The following is a 21,191-nucleotide window of genomic DNA, read 5'->3' as shown; positions in this document are numbered from 1 at the left end:
CATAGTTTCTGAGGTCCCAATCCACAACTGGCTCCATTCCTTGGGGCTCAAGGCGAGACAGAACATCATGGCAGAAGAGTGTGGCAGAAGAAAGCAGCAAAACTCAGCTCACAAAATACAAACTCCAAAGGCAAACCCCCAGGGGCCCACTTCCTCCAGCCACACCCTACCTGCTTCCAATTACCACCCAGCTAACCCCTGTGAGGAGATTAATACACTGTGGGTTAATACTCTCAAAACCCAGTCACATTTCACTTCTAAACCTTCTTACATTGTCTCACACATGAGCTTTTGGGGGACACCTAATATCTAAACCATAAGAGTCAGCTAAATGCAAAAGCATTATATTACAGTTCACTTCTGATATTTAGTCAAAGTAAGCAGTCTCAAATTCTCTAAGAGGATCTCCCATTTCCACACTCACACTAAATTGCTATTCTCCTAGTACGTAGATCTTCATATGTCTGATACATTTCTCTCTCTAGGCCTGTGGTCTTTAACAGAACAAAACATTCTGTGCTGTCACTTCCAACAAATTAATCTGAAAACAACAAATTAATCCATAAAAAAAGAAGTATTGTCATCTCCACATTACAGTTGGGGATCAGGAAAAGGTTAAAGAAAACAGTAGTACTACATAACACATACCCTGTTTAACCAGGCTTCAAATAGAGTTAAACACAGTAAACTTACTAATTACCAAGAACCATTCTGAATCATAGCATAAATACTTTTCTCTTTTGTGGTTCCAGGAATTAATCAGAGTGATAGAGGTTTCACTGACCTTCAGGTGTCTTACTTCTCTCCTTGGGTGTCATCTTGGCAGTAAAGTGCAGAGCCAGGTCTTCCCCATAGAGCCAGGTTGAGGTCAGAAGATCCTGGGGCTGGAAGTGACCCTGGGACATTGTCCATTCTCTTCCCCACACCCTGTCTGAAGTTGTCCAGGGCTAGTGACACATCTGATGCTCCTCAGCTGAACAGCTCTGCATGCCCAGCCACCTCAAGCGTCTTTTGTTTAAAGCAACTCCAGGATTTTAATTCATATCCATAAAAAAAGAAGTATTGTCATTTTTGCATTACAGTTGGGGATCAGGAAAAGGTTAAAGAAAACAGTAGTACTACATAACACATACACTGGTTAACCAGGCTTCAAATAGAGTTAAACACAATAAGCTTACTAATTACCAAGAACCATTCTGAATCACAGCATAAAAGTAATTCAGGATTATTACTTTCAAATACATCTACTGCCTTGTCCAGGACAGTTTAGTGATTGACTAAATGTGTTTTTATATAAATGGTCTTTTTTAGAAGACCTCAAATCTTTTGTTTTACATACCTACATATATTAGACACTTCCCAACAATCATTTTTGTACTTTTTCTTAGCAAGCCCTTTCCTTCCAAGTAAACTTCAGCCACACTCCTTCCAGGTGAACCACAAATCCTGACTCAGTGTTCCTCCAAGTTCTACTGCATTCCCTCAGGCTCATTCCCTCGATTAAAACTTCTCAGCACCCCGGAATCTCCTGCCGTGTGTCTTCTTTTTTACCCAGCCAGCTGTGGAGTCTACTGCTGCCAGGTCTGCCAGCTGCTCTGTTCTGTCCTGTTTCAAGTAATACATTGTGCCCATACCAGCTCATCAATGTCTGGTTCCCTCCCATCTCTCTTCCAATCAGAGCAGCTAGGAAGAAAGGGAGTCAACAAGATAACTGGTCCTGCACCGAGGAGTTTAAGTCTCATCAAGTTGATAACCACAGCCAAGACCCAAGGCAAATCATATAACAAATGAAAGACAGTAGCTAGGTTCAAGTGAACCTCCACCTGTCACTCAACGACAATTCGTGTACTAAGGATGTTACTAATTCTCCCAAAATTAGATGCACTATGGATTCAAATTGTAAACCTTCAATGTCTGTTCCACAGATAAATCCAAAATCAAATAAATTTTCTAAGCTATCTACCACTTGGATACTGGTAGCCTGTCCAGCATTTTTTTTCTAGAGTTATATAACTGCTAAGATTTTAAACATTTTTCTTAAGAATACTCTAATTCTAGAAAAATCTGAATTTTCTATGTAACACAAAGACTCCATTTTATTTGAATCAAAATGGGGCAACATACACCAGCGAACATGAACTACTGAGTAGGATGGTGACTGGGGACCTGAGTGGAGATGGAGACCACAGGATGCCATCCTCACCTTTTGTGACTTGCCCAGTGTCACCCAGCTGTGGACACACCGATTCCCTGGTTTTCATATTGCTTCTTTATTAGAAAACATCAGAGGAATTACCATGTTTATATATCCCTGCAAACCTCAGGAATGAATAGGCAAAGGTAGATTACCCTAATGAAATTCAAGTCATGGGGCTCCTTGGGTATAGACTCCCTAGAATGCCACAAGACTGCCTTCATTTTGTATAGGTCATCAGAACCAGCTGTGTCTTTGTCACCTCCTTGCTGAGGAGCTGATGTGTGGAAGTCCAACTCTGCTTCTGGTTCTAGAGCCTACAATGTAGATCATGGGAAAGAAGTCACCAAAATGGCGGTAAAATGTTTCAGAAATACTATGCAGTGGAGGACAGGCCTATCACTAGTCAGGATTTCTGTGCTCCATCAAGAAATATCCATTCCAGGTAATTCTTGGTAAAGGCGAAAGAACTCAAAGGGTCAATGGGGCTGGGTTCTAGACCAAATTGTTGCCCTGTATAGCTATGCAAGATGATCTATTGCCCTGCACTTCAGCTTACCCAACAGGAAACTGACAATATTTGGGTAGAAAATCTCTTAAGACCCAGAAGTCAGAAGATAGTCTGGTTATAAAATTTCTAGGAGAGCTTAAGCTGCCAGTCTTGAAGTGAGGTATCTTCAACAGAAGATGAGCAGGAGATAATCCCTTGGAGATTATCTTGGAGTAGGAGGTCACGGTGAAGTACCATTTCCTTGGATGTTGGCCTGGCCTGGTGGCACTAGTCCATGGTATATGTCTGTTCCCAGGCAATGCCCACATGGGAATAGCAATACAGGAATCCCAGGACAGAGAGGGTCACCCACGGCCAGCCTGTAGGGGGAGAACAGAGATGGAAGAATGGTCAGAAGTTTGGGGGCAAACTTTCCCACATGGGCAAACTGTCCCCTGGGGATAAGGCAACATGAGAAACAGCACAGGCATTGTTGTACACCAGCTCTTTAGCTCCTCAAAGTGCTCTTGTTGGAACCCCAGTAAGCAGAGTCCCACAGTCCAACAGGCTCAGTATAAAAAGACAGGTGAGACAGGTGTCCTGTGACAAATGCAAACACTTAGAATAGGGCAGGGTTTTAAAGAATATGTACTTAGAAGACTAAAGCTTTAGATAATCAACCCCCCCAAAAAATTTTCACGAGGCCCACAGTAAATCTCAAAATATAGACTGACCATTATATTGAAATGAGTGACATTTGTATGTACACAGAAATAGAAACTCCAGATTTAACATTTGATTTCAAAACTCGAAGCTTTTAGTGATTCCTTCTACAAATATTTGTCTTAGAATATCTTTTCTTCATCTTTTAAAATTAATGTTTCTGCTGAGCATTTGTTTTTAATGATCTTCATGTCTTCTACATGTTTCACTTGTTCTAACCGTGGTTGGGGATTTTGGAGAACATGAGGGACCAAAATCAAAAGACTCTGTATTGTGTTAAAGGCACTCTCATTCCATCTTGGGAAAGGCAAACACACACAGTAGGATTTATGATTCAGTTTCCAGAGCACATTTAAACTGAGTCAGTTGGGATGAACAATAGTTTTCTGGGGTGGAAAGGGACAAGGACAAACTACCAGAGAAACCACCCAAAATGTGACCATCAGGCCATCCTAGGAAAGGGCAGGTAGACAGGCAGGAATAGAAATATGAGAGAAAATGTAGTACACACACACAATGGAATATTACTCAGCCTTAAAGAAGAATGAAATTATAGCATTTGCTAGGAAATAGATGGAACTGGAGACTATTATCCTAAGTGAAATAAGCCAATCCCAAAGAACCAAAGGCTGCATGTTCTCTGATATGTAGATGCTAACATGCAATATGTGGAGTGGGGAGGCAACACTAGAAGTTCACTGAATTAGACAAAGGGGGAGTGAAGGAAATGAAGGGATGGGAATAGAAAGAATGAACCAGATATACATTTCCTATGTTTATGTATGAATCCATGAGCAGAGTAACTCCACATGATGTACAACCACAAGAATGGGAAGTTATACTCCATGTATGTATAATATGTCATAATATACTGTCATGTAAAACTACAAGGAACATATAAAAAAAATTAAAGAGAGGGACCCATTCTGCCTGAGGGTCCTTAGATGTCTCTGTGGCTCAGACATAGAAATCAGAGGACTTGTCAGCACGAGCTCCTGAGTGGGCTGTAGGTGCTGGATGAGGGGAGAGGGCTTTGGACACAGGGAGCACTCCTGGACTTCAGCTGTGTTTGGGGTGAGACATCAATGGGTATTTGGTAAACAGGGAGCCCAGAGGCCAGCTCAGAGGTGGGCAAACAGAGGTGTTTCCTGCACAAAGCTGGGCCTAGGGCATTGCCCAGCTGTGCTTGACCACTATGCTTATCAGGAGATGAGCCTACACGTAGACTAGGAGGAGGAACGGCCCCAATGCCAACCAGAAGTGAGGTTCCATCATATTTAATGTGTGCCATATGTAGGCCCTGAAAGATCTCCCTACTCTTACTGTATATGCCATCCAGTTAAAAGACTCAAAACCCTACTATACTATGCAACCCCAGTCGATACCAGCTTTCCCAGGAATAAGAAAATTGATGAAAAAAAGAAGTTCTCTAGTCACTTTTCCATACCAACCAACCAACACTTCATGTCTGGCCCTGTCCTAGACCCTAACATCACCCTCTTTTTGGTTGCCTAAAGGCACAAGGTTTGACTGAGGTAGCTGCTACCCAAGTACTCATGTGACCCAGGCAGGTGGAAGTGGCCTTGGGGCAGACCCTCCTCCCTCTGGGCTCAGATGAGGACAGAATACCAAAACTGAACAGCAAATGGGATGGGCCGTTGTTCTGGCAACTTTCCCAGAGCCTCTATGATGAGCAGTCACCCAGCCTTGTCAGTCATCACAAAATGATGGTGTCAAAAAGGGTTCTGTTGTGACCAAGGAACATTGACCTCTCCCCGGCCTTCCTTGCTCAGACTTCCATGATCTTGCTCCTCACCCAGCTTCCCACTTTCCAACCCTCATTCCCCCCACTGAGCAGCCCCTCAACACACCCCAAGCACATGTGCATGCTCTCCCCCCGACCTCCAAGATGACTCATGCAGCCTGATGAACAGTACAGCACTGGCCAAAGGGAAAGAGCCTTCTTAAAAGGGTGTTTTAGAACTGAGACCCTCTACATTCTCTGCACATTCAAGGTGGAGTCCCTAGAATCAATGATACGTTTAACTTCCTACTGGGTTTTTGATACCCGGACAAAACAAGATCTAAGTGAGGGATGAGTTTTAACAGATCATACCTCGGCAGCATTGAAAGTATTAGGAACAGGTTGTTAGCAAGTCAGACCACAGTTGCAAAAGATGGGGTAACATAGTTAAAATGGATTACTTAACAAACATAGCTAAACACATATAAGTATGATGTATGGCACAATAGTCTCTCAAAAAGGCTAATGTAGGTGGAAAGAGTTAATAGGATATAGATAGTTGTATAATGATACAGGTAATAGGATAACAAGGAAGTTTTCCAATAACTACAGCTAATGAGCACCAGGTAGGACACAGAGGGAAATAACTAGAGCTAAGAGAAATTAAGCAGTAAAATTTTACTTGAAGTTATCATGACTGAGCAATTTTCTGAGCAATTAAATCTGTCTGAAAGACCTGGAAAGGCAGAAACTCAGATACTGAAGAAAAAGATCATCATCACACAGGAGTACAAGAAGTCCAAGGGTGTGTCTTCTGTAAAGTGAGGAAATAATCAAAACAAGAAGTCTGATGAGCCAGGCACAGTGGTGAATGCCTGTAATCCCAGAGGCTAAGACAGGAGGATCGAAAGATCAAAGCCAGCCTCAGCAATGGCAAGGTGCTAAGCAGCTCAGTGAAACCCTGTCTCTAAATAAAATGTAAAGTGGGGCTGGAGATGTGGCTCAGTGGTTGCGTGCCCCTGAGTTCAATTCCCAGTATCCTCACCCCCCCCCAAAAAAAAAAGAAAGCTGATGAAAAACTTTGTTTAAAACACAATATTGTCAATGAAACCCACCATTCTGTATAATTATTATGGACCAATAAAATGTTTTGAAAAACTTACAAAAACAAAACATACCAAAGGCAATGTTGTAAGATGGTGCAGCCACATTATGGATATTCCTTAAAAAAATTCAACATAGAATTACGAAACACACACCCCAAAGCATTGGCAGAGGAACTGGGAAAGACAGTCATACACCAATGCTCACAGCACAATTATTCAAAATTTCCAAAAGGTAGAAGCAACCTAAGTGTCTTTCAATAGATGAGAGGATACACAGATTGTGGTATATATGTACAATGAGATATTTTTAGCCTTTAAAAAAGGAAGTAAATGCTGACCCAGGTTACAACATGAGCGAACCTCGAAGATATCACAGTAAGTCAGACCCAAAAGAAAGAAGTCCATAATTCCACTTGCGTGACCTTCCTAGAGTAGTCAAATTCACAAGGAATTTCCAGCCACGATCTAGAAGGTAGAGAGGAATGGGAAGCTAGTGTTTAAAGGTTACAAAGGTTTAGTTTTGGAAAGTGAGAAAAGTTCCAGGTATGGTAGATGGTGATGTCTGAAAAACACTGAGAATATACTTCAGGCCCCTGAATGGTACCTAAAATTGGTTAAAATCCTATTTTTTATGTTGTGTACAATACACAACAAAAATTATGCTAAAAGAAGCCCTTAACAAAATAATCCATTTACATAAAATGCAAACTCATTTATAACCACAAAAAAAAAAAAACATCAAAGGTTATGCAGAGCTGGGTCAGACGGAGAGGGACTGCAAAGGGACACTAGGAACCTTCTGTGAGGAGAAATATTTTGTATCTTGATTGCAGGAATGGTATTTACAAGTGGAAAATTCATTCTGTTGCATGCCTCAAATGGATGCCTCTTACTGTGCATTATTTAATTTTTCATAAAGCTGACATTAACAAAAGGTGGCACTGGGACCATGTTATCTTGTGCCATTGCAACAAATACCTGAGAAAAACTTACAGGAGTAAAGATTTATCTCGGCTCCCATTTTCAGAGGTTTCAGTTCAATGTCAGCTGACTTCATTGATTTTAGGCTTCTTTGCAGTGAGGCAGAAACATGGCAAAGGGCATAGCAGAGAAAAGCTGTTCACCTCATGGCAGCCAGGAGGCAGAGACACACACCAGGGGCAAAAAATATCCTTGCAGGGCATGCCCCCAATGACTTACTTCAACTAGGTCCCACCTCCCCCAGAGCCTGTTCACCTATCAATGGATTAATCCACTAATGAGATCAGAACCCTCATGATTCAACCATTTCCCCAAAGTCCCTCCTCTGAACACTGCTGCACTGGGGACCAAGCCCTCAACACATGAGCCTTTGACTGATATTCCAGATCTAAACCATAAGAGGAACGTTAGCAAATCACAGACTTGCAGCATTGGGGTACAATGTCCTGGGCTATGTATATCCCCAAAACATTCAAGCAGAAGTTATAAGGGAACACAGTTTTTTAAGTGATGATATGTTTTCACTCCAACTCCCTCCAGACAGGGGGACTGAGTTATAGGACCAAATATTTGGCTCCTCTAATCGTGCCTTCTTCCACTGGGGCCTTGAAAGAGGAATAGGAGAACCAAAGGACTCTTTCTTTTTTTAAATATTTATTTTTTTTAGTTGTAGTTGAACACAATACCTCTGTTTTATATATTCATTTTTATGTAGTGCTGAGGATTGAATCCAGGGCCTTGCACACTTTAGGTGAGCGCTCTGCCACTGAGCCACACCCCAGCCCCGAGGACTCTTTCTTCACTATGCAAATCAGTTCAGGAGAAGGAAAGCTGTGACTGCTGAATCAGCACAAACTCCTATCCCATGAAGAAATCAATCCCTCCTAATGGGAGAGGAGTTAACAGAGTTGCTGAATTGTGTAGGAGCCATCAATTACCCCATCAAAGGTTCACTCAGCTGTCATGTTGGGCAACACTCCTGAGGCCCTGACTGCCATCTTGGCTCTCGCAGGGCTTTTTCAAAGGCCATATCCTACTGTTAACCATTTCTACAAGAAAATGGCTTATAATCGGCTTATGAACAGGCTTTGCAGGGACGCCTGCTTCCTGGCTAGCTTCTCAGCCATCTAGCACTCTGTCCTCATGGAAAGAGTTTACAAAGACTAAGCAATGTACTGTGGAGTTTACAAGGGATATGCAATCTCCGTTACTTTTCACAACCCTCTGAGGTAGAAATTACTGTTCTCATTTTAAGAGGGAAAAGTAGAGGCTCATGAATGTAAATAACTTACCACGGACCACACAGCTAGCAGATTCCAGAACTGGTTTAAACCCAATGCTGACATGCTTGCTCACAGTCACACTGCCTGAAAAGGACCAAATATTGAGTGCAATATTTGCATATCCCAAGTCTAGGGCATCAGGTTTAATCCTATTTGGAGAATATTCTAAGGAATGTCACTTTTTAAAATCTACCATCAACTCTGCCTTAGCTTCATCTTCCATCCTCCAAGCACGTTTTCCAGCCAGAGGCTCCAATGCCCTGCTGCCCACTGTACCTCTAGCTCATTAACTGCTCAGATGGTTTATAGCTCTTCTTGAGGATTGAAGAAAAAGGTAATACCCCTCCCCCATCTTGGCTCTTGGGTATCCACAGATGGACTGATAGACCAGTTTCTGGTCCCATGTAATAACATCACCCATTCTAAGGAAGGAAAAGAGGAGCTTCTCATGACTCAACACACAGGACAAGACACAGGTCCACCAGCTAACTGATGCAGCCATCAGGAGGCAAAGGAAACAAGGCTCAAACTCTGCTTGGTTGAAGAGTAAATTTGCAAATGTGAAGGACATACACTATGATTATGAAATGCCACCAACCTATCCATTCATGTCCTTGGGAATACATGGGCATATGTTACAAAGTCCACATTGCCGTTCTGTTAAGATCAAAGTGAGGCTGATGAATTGTGACCTCCAGAGAGCCTTTGTGAATAGACTGTCTCAGCAACATCTGTCTTGTAGGGAAATAGGATGGAGATGCTGCAGAAGAGGGAATCATGGAATGTGGTGACTGCCAGACTTGGAAGCCAAAGAATAGATTCCCTCTAACTGACCTCGAGCACAGCCTCAGATGATTGGTACCCTCATGGTTGACTATCCTGCCATGCTGCCTAAAGACTCATGAAAGCCTCAGTCCAAGCCTCTCCCTTATGATTGCTCTTGATATGAGAAAAGGGATGATGTCTGAGGTCTCATGTACCTGCTCCTGCATCAGACCCCAGCTCCTGGCATGCTGGTTCAGGTGTTGGAGACATCCCCACGGTTGCCCTGACATTCTGCACCATCCCGCCAAGTTCACTACCATCATCCATTAATTATTCAGATAACTTTAGGCACACTGCCTTTATTAAAATCGCTGGCTCCTGACAGCACTTTACGTTTAACAATGTTCAGATATGGAGAGGGGAATTGATAAGGTGCTTTATTTAAATCATATTTACTCCAGTAGCTATAGCCAAGAGATATTCTGAAGCCATGCATCAAATAGTCCTAAGCCTAAAGTCCTTCTACCAGGGCTAATTGAGAGCTTTAATTTTAATAAAGCAATAAGGCAGGAACCTTTTCCTGTCAGAGGGCTGGCTCCCTTATTGAAGGATGGACATGGGGAAGATACAGCTGCCCAGATTTCTAAGCCTATAAATTGGTTAGGCCTATTTCTAAACAGATGGGGATATGGACAGATATTGAGGAATGGGCTCTGGATACTTTAGGATTCTACTGAAAGTTTCTGACCTTTATGTAAGTTACAAACCTGGGACTCAAACCCAGGCTTCTAGGCCTGAGTTTTCAAAAACTCTGCTCTTTTATATCCTGAGAGAGGAGAACTAGATGGTTCTTGTGTGTTTAGAACTGAAGCAGGGAACCCTAAAATAGTCTGCATCTGCATCACTGGGAAGGCATGCTAAACCCAGATTACAGGGCCCTACCCCAGAGTTTCTGATGCAGCAGGTCTGGGCAGTCCTGAGAATGTGCATTTCTAACAAGTTCCCTGGTGATGTGAACGTTGATAATCCAGGGGTCACACTTTGGAAACCACTATTCTAGGGGAACCTGAAGAAAGCCAAGGGAAGGGCTTTCTTATGACAGAGCTTGTTAATAGATTGCACTCTCATGACCAGAGGAGATTACTGAGCATTATTTGTTGCCAAGTACTCTGCTTGGCTCATTTCAGTCCTACAACCTCCTTCTCAGGCAAGTATTGTTAGCTCCATTTCTCAGTTCTCACAGATATGGAAATTAAGGCTCAAAGGAGTGAAGTCACTTTCCAAGGGTCTAACAGCTAATTGTCATCAAGCTACACTTGAGCTCGAGGCTGTGTAACTCCTTTGGCCACCAGAGCTCAGGAAATAGTTGCTTTGGGTCACCTGATGGAAAGACTCAAACCAGGTTCCTCTTCCTTCTAACAGGTCTCTCTTCCTTTAAATCCTCAGCCTATAAATCTCCTGCCTTTCCCCTATTGCTGGTGATCATCTCATAATAGGCAGAAGCAAAATGTTTGTTTTCTCAGACCTCAGCCATCACTAACTCACTTGGGTCAGCCCACCTCCTGGGGCCTCTATTTCTCTACGTAAGGGGACAGAAGAAGTATGGGTGGGCATGCTTACATTCTTTGTCTTGGTTACTGCTTAATTTAGACCAGGGGCAGTGCAGAGCATGTTCCCAGTACCTGAATGACCCTTTATTAAAATTGCCAAAGCACAATTATTTGTGCCCTGATATTGGCTGATACTCCACAGGGGATTCAGCAGGGAGATGAAGGAAGCAGGTAGCTGGGGTCACCCTCAGGGAGCTTGCTCCGTTCTGCACAAGAGTCCCTTGCTAGGTGCCATGTGCACATTGTAACCAGCACCAACACTGGTCTTTAATAAATCACATTGTTCACAGTCAATTTCACATCCTGATGAAGCCAACCTCCGCCACATTTTTCATCCTTCCCCAGCTACCCCTACAAGCCCTGCAGGCAGACACTTAGCGAAGCACTCACTGCCATCAAGTAAAATCATTTCACATGAAATTGAGGAAGCGGGAAGAATAAGCCAGAGCCACTTTTCTTATTCTGACAGCACAAGCAGAAGGTGGTACTGGAAAACGCACATTTTTTCCTGCCTCTCTAGGATCAATGGGGACCTATTTGCCACAAAATTGTCCTCTGCAGTTGATGCCATAGCCCAACTTCAGCCACTGGGGCCAGAGGCTGCACAGTAGGAACATTTTTTTCCACAGATGTTTCTCTTCTCTAACTTGGGTTTCTAATACAGCCTAATTAGGACTATGGTTCATTGGTAATTCATGACATGCCATATAACACAGCAGATGCTGCATAGCAAAAAAGCTAAGAAAGCCACTTTCCTCAAACAAAGGGGCAGTGTGCTGTGAGTCAGGCTCCTTACCCTGACAACCACTCACCCACACCTGTATAGCTGTCCTCCCTTATCTGCAGGGAGTACATTCTAAGACCCACAAGGGATGCCTGAAACTGTGGATAGTACTCAATCCTACATATGCTATTTCTTATACATAATACAATATTTAAAAATTAGGTGCCATAAGAGATTTACAATAAAGACAATTATAAATGTACTGTAATAAGAGTTATGTGAATGTGGCATCTCTCTCTGTTCATACTTTATTGTCCTGTATTCCTGCTTCTTGTGACATGAGATGATATAATGCCTACCTGACAAGATGAAGTGAGATAAGTGACATAGATATTGTGACATGGTGTTGGGATACTATAGGTCTTTTGACGATCCATCACAAGGAGGATCATCTGCTTTGGGTAATCATGGAGTCATGAGGATGTTGGGTAGGAAGCATGTACAGTGTGAATACAGTGAACAAAGGAGTAACTCATGTCCCAGGTACAAAGCAAGCTGGCACAGGATTTCATCATGATACTCAGAACAGCATACAATTTAAACCTAGTGAATTGTTTATTTCTGTATTTTTCCATTAAGATGTTTGGGCTGAAATTGACCACAGTTTACTACAATCTCAGAAAAAAATATATCCAAGATGGGTCTATTGTAATTATGAAGCACCTACTGCGAGCTTAGCATTTAGACAGGCAGCCTCAATTCTTGTTACAGGCACAGTCTGCACCTTCATTTGAGGCCTTATCACAATGCTACTGAAGCCCGAGGGCAGACCAGGAACACTAAGCATTTCACCCATAGAATAAGTTCACTTCCACTACTGCTCTGTGATCCAGACATGGAGACGATAAAAGGCATGGAAGAAACAGGATGGAGACAGGATTCTCAAAGTCTGAGTAGGCTGGGATGATGGGCTGACACTAATATTTAAGATAAAATTGAACAAGATAAAAAACAGTTGAACTTAGCACTTTTTGTTTCCAAATCCACCATACAAAGGTGGAATTGGGAAAGGTCTGGAACCATGTTACAGGAAGAGTGGCTGATAGATCTAGTGACATTTGCCTGGAAACACAAAGACTATGGAGAAGAGAAAATGGCCGACCCCCAAACATAAACATCTACCCTTGGAAGAGCCGAGAAAACACCTGAGCATGTAGAGGACGGGGCTAGGAGGAAGGAATGGGGGCAAAGGGACACTTTGCAGTTGAAGCACTCTGGCACTGAAGCCAACCCAAAAGAATGAGTTTCCTGTTCCTGGGGGAATAGGGACAGGGACAGGATGGCCAGTGAGCCAGAACACAATGACAGAGATTCTTCCTTTGGACCAGAAGTAGAACCGGATCTAAGTGCCTAAGAATCTGCTGCCTTCTTCCCAGGTGACTGGGACCAGGACACGCATGGTAAATTGGTCAATGAAGAAACATATGCATTGTTAATTCAGAGTACTCATTTAGAAGACTGCCAAGGCTTACTTCAGATAACTGAAAATCATGATTGTGGCAAAGACCATGTACAAGAAACCATACCCCATGTGTCCATTTGGCCTTCATTTTCCCAGCCTGCAGGACACTCAGTCAACTGGCAGAAGCGCCCTCAGTCAACTCCTGTGGATGTGTCTTGGAGGAAGAGGCATCTGGCATTTACTGACCATGATCACCTGGACTTACCAAGAGACAGCAGTGCAGAAACACATCCACTCACCCAATTCCTACCACCCCCAAATCAATCTGCCAGGAGTGGAAAAGGGGTGAGGGGGCAAAGAGAAAGAATAATGTCTGAACTTTGTGTATATCTGAAAAGATGACATCAGCAAGTGCATCTGACATGTCCCTCTTCTAAAGCTGTTGTGAAAGAATTCCAAATTACGAGACTTGAATTTTGAAGCAAAGAACAGAACACTAAGACCAAACTCCCAGCAGCAGCAGCTGGATGCTACCAGAGCTCTCAGAAGCCACTGTGGGTTATGAATGCCAGACACCACTGGGACGAGGAAGGGAATGTTCCTGCCTGCTGTCAAAGATGGCTTTGTTCTTACCTTGCTGCACCCACTAGCTGTGTCTGCAAAAATCTAGTTTGCTCATCAACATGCTGAGAAGCATGATCGGTTTGAAAGCTGGAGGTATCAGGGAACAAGACTTAAATATGTAACTATCTTCCAGTGCTTGCTGCCAGGTAGTCAGGCCCACTCCAGGCTCCCCCTGCTCCTACGGGCTAGTCACAGGCAGGCTGGCTGTGTCTGGGATTCAGCTGGTGGCCAGGGTTTCTTTGGAGAAACCCAAGTCCATTGTCTCTTTGGTGTTGATTAACTACGTGAGCCTCCCCTTGCCTTCCTCCAAAGGAACTTGACAGAAGCACAGAACAGTTTTGAGATGAGTTCAGAAAAATATAGTTTGAACTTTACAAATGCTATTTGGAAAAAGGCAGCTCATCTCCTAGGTCCTGGAATAAGAAGGGTGTGGGAGATAGATGAGAAGAGTGTCCTAGCTCAGGGGATGCTATGTTGGTGGCACTGTCCATAAATGCCCCTCCAGCCTCTAGCTCACAGGCAGCAGGGTGCTTATCCCTCGGGAGCAAAGACCACTCAGGCAGTCCTGGGCATCAGAAGGTGGCAGCACAGGGACAGGTCAAATGAATGTCAAGATATCTCTGCTAAAGAGGCATCAGAATTGCCCAGGGATGAAGTATGGGCTCTTATGTCATTGTCCAGGGGAGGGAAATGACCCCATAGGGCCCTCTATCAGAGTCACCCACTCCAGAGACCAAGGGCTTTGCTTAGAGTCAGAGTTGCTGACACCATAGCTTCTCTTCCCCAGATTAACCCACAGCAGGAGCATAGGTTATGAAGCCATGTGGGAGCATGGCTGCCTGGCCCTGGACAGTAGCCACGGTCACTGCTGTTGTCATCTCAGGCCACATGGGAATCAGGGGACTAGTGGGGGAACATAGCTTAGCTCAGCCTGAGAATAAGTAAAAGCTCATGCACATGACTGTAGACTCAAACAAGGCTGACCAATTCCAAGCGCCACGCCTAACCAGCAGCTCTGTCACACACAAGCCACTTCCAGGAGGTCTAGAAAGGGCCCGCTATTTGGGCATACAAATAAACCAACATTCAGCCTGGAAGAAGGCCACAAAGTCACATAGAGAGGGAATTACACTTATGCCACATCACTCCAGATGACAAAATGAGACCGGCAGGTAAAAGTTTTGAGAGGCAGATTTTCAAGAGGTTACTACAAAAGACAATCTATAGTGGTTAGAGCCTACAGATGAGCAGGCACCCGAGTTCCCAGCACTCGGCTTTGAGGAACTTTGAGCAACTCTTCAGTAGGAAGGACTTCCCGAAAAATGTCTGCCTCTGATGGGAGGCTCCTCCTTAGGACCTTCTGATGCTAAGAGATTATAGTCCTAAAACATTCACATCCCCTAGTCATCTTTCCTTCCCCAGGGAAGTGCATAATAAGACAAGCTCACATCCTGAGGGACCACTTGGTCAGGAGGGGGTGGGGGTGTCCCATCCTGGAACAGAAGGCAGTGTTCCAGCACACTGCAGCAACGTCAGAAGACGACGGCACAGTTTTAGTGACGTGCTTATGAGGCTATCTACCTGACGTATACAATGACTCACATACTTTTTTCAACTAAGGTGACAAAGACATTTTTGTGCCTAAAAGACTTCACTCTGAAGGAACACTGTGTTCCCCTTTGGCTCTCTGTTCTGGAAGATGGCCCCAAGGGTGGGTCTGCTGGGGACAGCAGGCAAGTATTGCCAGATACACCACACCACACCAGCTGGGGGTGATGCCCCCTCAATCCTTTGAGGCCCCCCTACCTCCTTGGGCAGCCTGGATTTCCTAATCCTCTAGGAGACCTGGCAGGAGCAAATACTAGGCAATCTGAGACACGCTCACGGGGAAGGTTTTTTTTTTCACCTGCGACTCTGCTTGGAATCCAACACCTGGAGCCAGTTGATCACTGGGGGCAGAGAAGACAATACAGAGGGTGGAGGAGAAGTAAATCCCAAGCATCTGGGCAGAGCTCTTTTATGTTCCTGGAGTATGTTGGCACCACTTGCCTCCTTGTACTGCCTGTTCAGAGAGCAGAGGGACAGGAAGGCTGAAATTCTTCAGAATTTTTTTTTCCCAGTTGTTTATTCTCTTCTGGTAGCATCTACATGGGGTTAATTATTGGCCTCCAGGGAAGGGGTCTCAGCTGCTGCAGCAGCATCTGGTGGATGTTTGTGACCTCAGAGCACAATATTTATATGATGGACTCCTTGTAGGGTTTCCAGATACTCCCTCAGTTGTGGGTCACTTCAGGGCGTGGAACCAGCCTTCCATCTGCTCTCTGATTGTGCTCAAGTGACAGGCAATGTCCGCAAGGGTCAGCTATGTGGCCTGGATCTATCCAGTTTTTCCTAATGATGTTTCAGCACCTGGAGCTTGAGGTCATGGCTCCAGAAGAACCTGCGACAGTCCCCCTCTGCATGTTCCTAGTCCGCTTCTGACAATACACATAGGGTCAAATGCTAATTTAGGCTTGGAGAAGCTTTGCATTCAGAGCCTGCCACCGCCCCTTCCTAGAGGCTGCCTGATATCCACAGGGAAAATGTGGCTCTGTTCTTGCCATTTGGCTGGGAAGGATCTGAGATTAATCATTGTTGTGATTCTTATCATTGAACATTTACTGAGCTCTTTCTATATTCGGGGCACTAGGTTACATTCAGGGGATACCAGAGAGAGTAAAAGGCTGACTTACACTGAGACAAGAATTAGATATGAAAAGACAAATCATGACCCCAGGGTGTTCCCAATGTGAAAGAATGAAAAGTTGCTGTACCACTTCTTAGCTTTCCCCATGTGCTGAGTGCTATGCCAAGGGTTGGGGTCTGGAAAGAGAAGAGCTGGCTTCTGAGAGGAGGGGGCTGCAAGCACACAGGGCATAGCCATTTGTGGTGCAGGCTCCAGAGAATTGAGAGCCTGGCTGGTGGGAGAACAGTGCTAAGGAAACATGGAGATGAACACTCTGATGCTAGAGCAGGGAGATTGCACTTTCTAGTAGTTTCATCTACCCTTCCCTCCACAGGAGACAGACTGCCTTCAAAGCTCCTGTCCTCTTCAGGTCTCCTCCAGCAAGACTTAGAAAGGACCAACAACTACCACCCCCATTTCATCTACTATTTTTTTTGGGGGGGGGTGGTGTGGACAGGTAAGGCATAACATAAATTCCAAAAGTTAGGGAAAAGAAATATCCTCCCACTCCCACACATCCAAGCCCTCAATTCCTCTCTCCCTAGAAATTCCTTTCCAGCTCCTCATTTGTCCTCCTAGATATCCCATGCACAAAACTATAAAACATAACCTTTCATTCTTAAATACATATTGTACTTGAATGCAAATGCCACAGATACTATTGGCTGTGAAAAATTCTGCTGAACGTGCCATCATCCATTTACTCAGTGGCTTGATACACCTGTGTCTATTCCAATCTCTTGCTCTTATGTACAAGAGTGTTCAACGCTGCGTTACTCATATCTCATTTCATACATGTGAAATTATACGTGAATGGTAAAATCCTAGAAGTGAAATTGCCAGATCACTTTTCATAGGCATTGCAAAGCATTCTCAAGAAGAGTCGCCACTTTATATTTCTGCCTGAATGTAGGAAGGGAAACTGCTAGATCTATGCCAACCTGGGGCAGCACATTGTCACACTCTGAATTTGCATTTTTCTCATTAAGGGAGAGGCTGAGGTGCTGGGTGCAGTTCAGAGGTAGAGCATGTGCTTAACATGTGTGGAAGCACCAAGGGTGAGAAAAAGAAAACAGTTGAACATCTTTCCACTTGTTTCAGTATTTCTTTTTCCCAGGAAATATTTGTTTACATCTTTTCCCCATTTTTCTACCAGTTTGGGGCTGTTTTCTTATAGTTTGATAGGAGGGAGGCCATTATGATGGTGTTCAGCATGGAGGATGTTCTGCAATAGTCTACAGGATAGTGAGGAAAAGGGCACTAACTCAGAGGGGAGTTGACACAGAAGGGACATGCCCAGCACAGTCTGCTTAGCCAGGAGCTGGCTGCGATGGCCAGGCAGCACGAGTGCTGTTGGTGTGCACAGCAGGAATTTATGCAAAGAAAATGACAGGCACCTGCTTCTGTCCTCCAGAGCAGCTCTAGTTTTTCACCATTTCTGAAACCTCATTAACTAAGGAAATAAAAATGAATTTATGGCATCACGATCTCTATAAGGGGTTCACAGCGAGCCAGGCAGGACTTCCTCTGCTTTTACTCTATAGGACCCTTCAGCTGGAGAGCCAGGGACAAATGTCTTTAACCACCTTCCTTTCCTTCCTTTTCCTATCTATCCATCCCATCAACCCACCAAGTTAATACGGACTGGTAGGGCAGGCAAGGCCTTTCTCCCTAAACCTTTTATGGAAGTCCCATGATTGAGCCAGTGAGGTAAACCCAGCATGTCTTCCAATTATTTCCCCTAGCTCTTCACAGTTAGGTCTTCCTTCAAGTTTAAAGCAAAAAATGACAGACCACAACAGGGATTATACTAATTAACCTCAGTTGCCCCATCTAGGGGCCTCACATTCAGTGTTTCTCTGGGACTCACATCCATGAGCCCCTTTTCTGGGTTTCCCTTTTTTTCCAACCTAGTCCTTGAGGCCTCCAGGGGGAAGTCCAGGTGCCTATTTTACTTACTTTAAGGCCCAGGTTTCCCATGCTCATCTGTAGATGGTCTTGGACCTACCACTAAGATGTTTAGGTCCTCGATTCTGAGCAATTTCTACTGGAATAAAGGAGGTGGGAAGAGTGGACTCCCTGCTGCCAGGTCTTATCAGCGTTCCTCCAGTGCCGGAGGCAGCAGTACCCCCAGGTTCCAGCTTCCACTGACACTCTCAACCTCAGCAGGAGTCACCTCCTTGGGGTCTGAGAACCAGCCATACAGCACTCCTTGGTCCAAGGTTTCAGCACAAGACAAAGCACCCCCTCAGAAATCTGAGTGCCACTGCCTAGGATCCTCTTCTCCAAACTTCTAGATTCTAGGAATCACATCTTTGTCTCCCCCCCACCCCCAAATCTTAGGGAATGTCACTATTTTCTACTATTATTAATACCTGGATTGTGTCAATGTATCTTTTGGTTCCTTCCTAATACTAATATTTCCCCTGTATTAGATGCCTTTTGTTTGAAATAGCTAGCATAATCTTTGTTTTCCAAGCAAGACTTCAACAGATATATTGTCTTAACTTCCACTTATAGACCAGAGGCTCAGTATTCTTGTAATAACAGGAGGACCCAGGGAAGTAGCAGCAATAATTATGCCGAATCTGGAGAGATGAGTACTTGCCATTTACAGAGGAAAGTATCTGTCCTCCAGAGCAGCTCTGAGTTGTATCTGAATCCTCTTAAATGTGTTTAAATTAGTTGTCTAAATTCCAAAGCCACCAATTAAAGGACCTTGTATTATACTTGCCCTTATAAATGAAACGAAAAACTAATCAGACTATGTTCCCTTCTGTTAGACCTAAAGAATGCACTAATAGTTCAAGCTGATAGAACCTTTAAAATAAAATTTTGAAAATTCTTTATTTCAGCATAGTACCTATGACGATGAACCACAAAAGAATAATATTCCATAGTTCCATATGTGGGGCCAGTTTCAGATCACAGAACTTTCAGCCCCACACAACAAAAATAATGCCAAGCTCCACTACTTGTTAGCTCTACACACCAACTTCTGAGTCTTGACTTTAAAATGAGAATTATTAATTCCTAACCTCAAAACCACGAAAATTAGAGCCATTTGATTTTCTATTATCTTAACAGGGTGCCCAAGTGAAAACGAGTAAGGAGCCTAAATCCCAAGTGACGAATTTGAGCTGCATCAGAAAGTTCCAGAATTTAATATTCTAGTCCTCAACATCATACACAGTAAAAACAATTTCATTCCCCTTTCTACTAGGGAGGTAGGGCTAAAACTCTAGCAAGAATGTCCTTTAACATTTCACAATTCTAAGTCTAAAAAGATATTCTTAAAGCCTAATTCTTGCCACTGAACAAGCCCATCTTTTAAACCCAATGATATGAGTGGCTTACACAGTTATGGAGAAATAAGCCCTGAATATACTCTTCCTGCATGAACATCTTGCCATTTTGTTTTCTCTAACCCCCAAACTAACTTCAAGCTGATTGTACCACATAAGACAGGCCAAGGTCATTCTTATCTCTGATCCCCAGATAGCTCCTGCAGGGATGACATGTCTGCAGGGATGACATGTCTGCAGGCAGACATCTCTCATACACAGCCTGAACCGTGTGATGATGGTTCCAAGCAGCCCATCTTCACAAGTGAAAAAATCCTGCATGACTACATCCACTATCTCAAGGTCCTATTTGTGCACAAAGTTCTACCTCAACCATTGGCATGATTAATCATTGCTGCATTCAGAGTGACTAACAGCACTGTGCTAGGACTACCTTGGTCTAACCCACACAAGCCTATAGAGCTTACCTCTTTAGAATCTGACATGCGACCATGGCTTACTTTGTGATTCCCTTTGCAATGATGTTATATGCTTAGACTCCTGAAAAATCAGTCTATATTCCCGAGTCAAAAGTCTTAGGCATGGGGAGGAAAAGGGTCTTTATTAGGGAGCTAGAATGTGATTCCAAACACTATCTGAAGACAGCCATGCTCATCTGAGGATAAGCCCCATGTATGGTCATATACCTAGAGGTATGCTATATTACCCTTCTACCATCCTCAAGTATTTGCTGAGGCCAAGATTATACAGTTGGGCTGATTCCAAGGGTTTAAATTATAGGAAGCTGTTTTCATATACACCAATTGGGTTATTTAACACAGAATTCAACAGTGCTGGATGTCTGAGGCTGAATAAATTATAGAATCATTATGCTGAGAATGGTCTGTTTTTAAAAGGCTCAATCCTGGTGTCACTTGAACTGAACCACAAATTCCCTGAACATTTCTGCATGCCGGCATGTTAACTCAAACGTTCATAATACAAGCTATTTTTGCATAATGCACACTCAGACCTCCATGTACTTTTCAAATTAATCCTGCATTATACATTAACACATGCACAATACACACAGCCACTAATTTCTCTATAGAACACATAAATCCTTACCTAGAAGGGAAAAAAAATAAGTGCCAGAGAATGCATTTGGTGCCCAACATGATCGATCAGCTTTCACATTAAGTGTATATGGATATAGGGTCTTGGGATAACACCCAAATAGCATTGAGCAAGCAGACTGGATTTCAAGGGCAAGATTTAAGATCTTTACCAATGAGTGATGAGCCCAGAGCAGGGCAATAGCAGAACCTTCTCCCCACCATCAGCTCCACCAAGTACACTGCTGGGGAGGAAGGGCCTGAATACTAAATGCATGGCTTCAAGTCTCCTCTAGACAAATATATGGTGACTACATGCTCATACTAGTCCTCTGAAGATCAACAAAGCAGCACTCAATTG

At 43.7% G+C, this 21,191-nt stretch overlaps 1 protein-coding gene across 3 annotated transcripts in view; it reads right to left on the bottom strand.

Annotated features, from left to right (window-relative positions):
* Nucleotides 1-1,009: 1,009 nt before the first annotated feature.
* Nucleotides 1,010-21,191, bottom strand: part of Hhat (hedgehog acyltransferase) — a 316,410-nt gene continuing 296,228 nt past the window's right edge. For 2 of the 3 annotated variants that reach the window (XM_078022761.1, XM_078022762.1), the window contains exons 12-13: nucleotides 8,531-8,605; nucleotides 1,010-3,064 (exon numbers count right to left, since the gene is read on the bottom strand). In XM_078022761.1, coding sequence (XP_077878887.1) covers nucleotides 2,973-3,064; nucleotides 8,531-8,605 — 167 coding nt within the window. In that variant the 3' untranslated portion in view covers nucleotides 1,010-2,972. The remainder of the gene's footprint in view (nucleotides 3,065-8,530; nucleotides 8,606-21,191) is intronic. The other variant, XM_040278701.2, reaches the window with a different exon arrangement.

This window comes from Ictidomys tridecemlineatus, chromosome 10, assembly GCF_052094955.1.
Source record: "Ictidomys tridecemlineatus isolate mIctTri1 chromosome 10, mIctTri1.hap1, whole genome shotgun sequence".
Lineage (NCBI taxonomy): Eukaryota > Metazoa > Chordata > Mammalia > Rodentia > Sciuridae > Ictidomys > Ictidomys tridecemlineatus.
The sequence above is the reverse complement of the archived record's forward strand: the minus strand, read 5'-3'. Positions and strand labels throughout refer to the sequence as shown.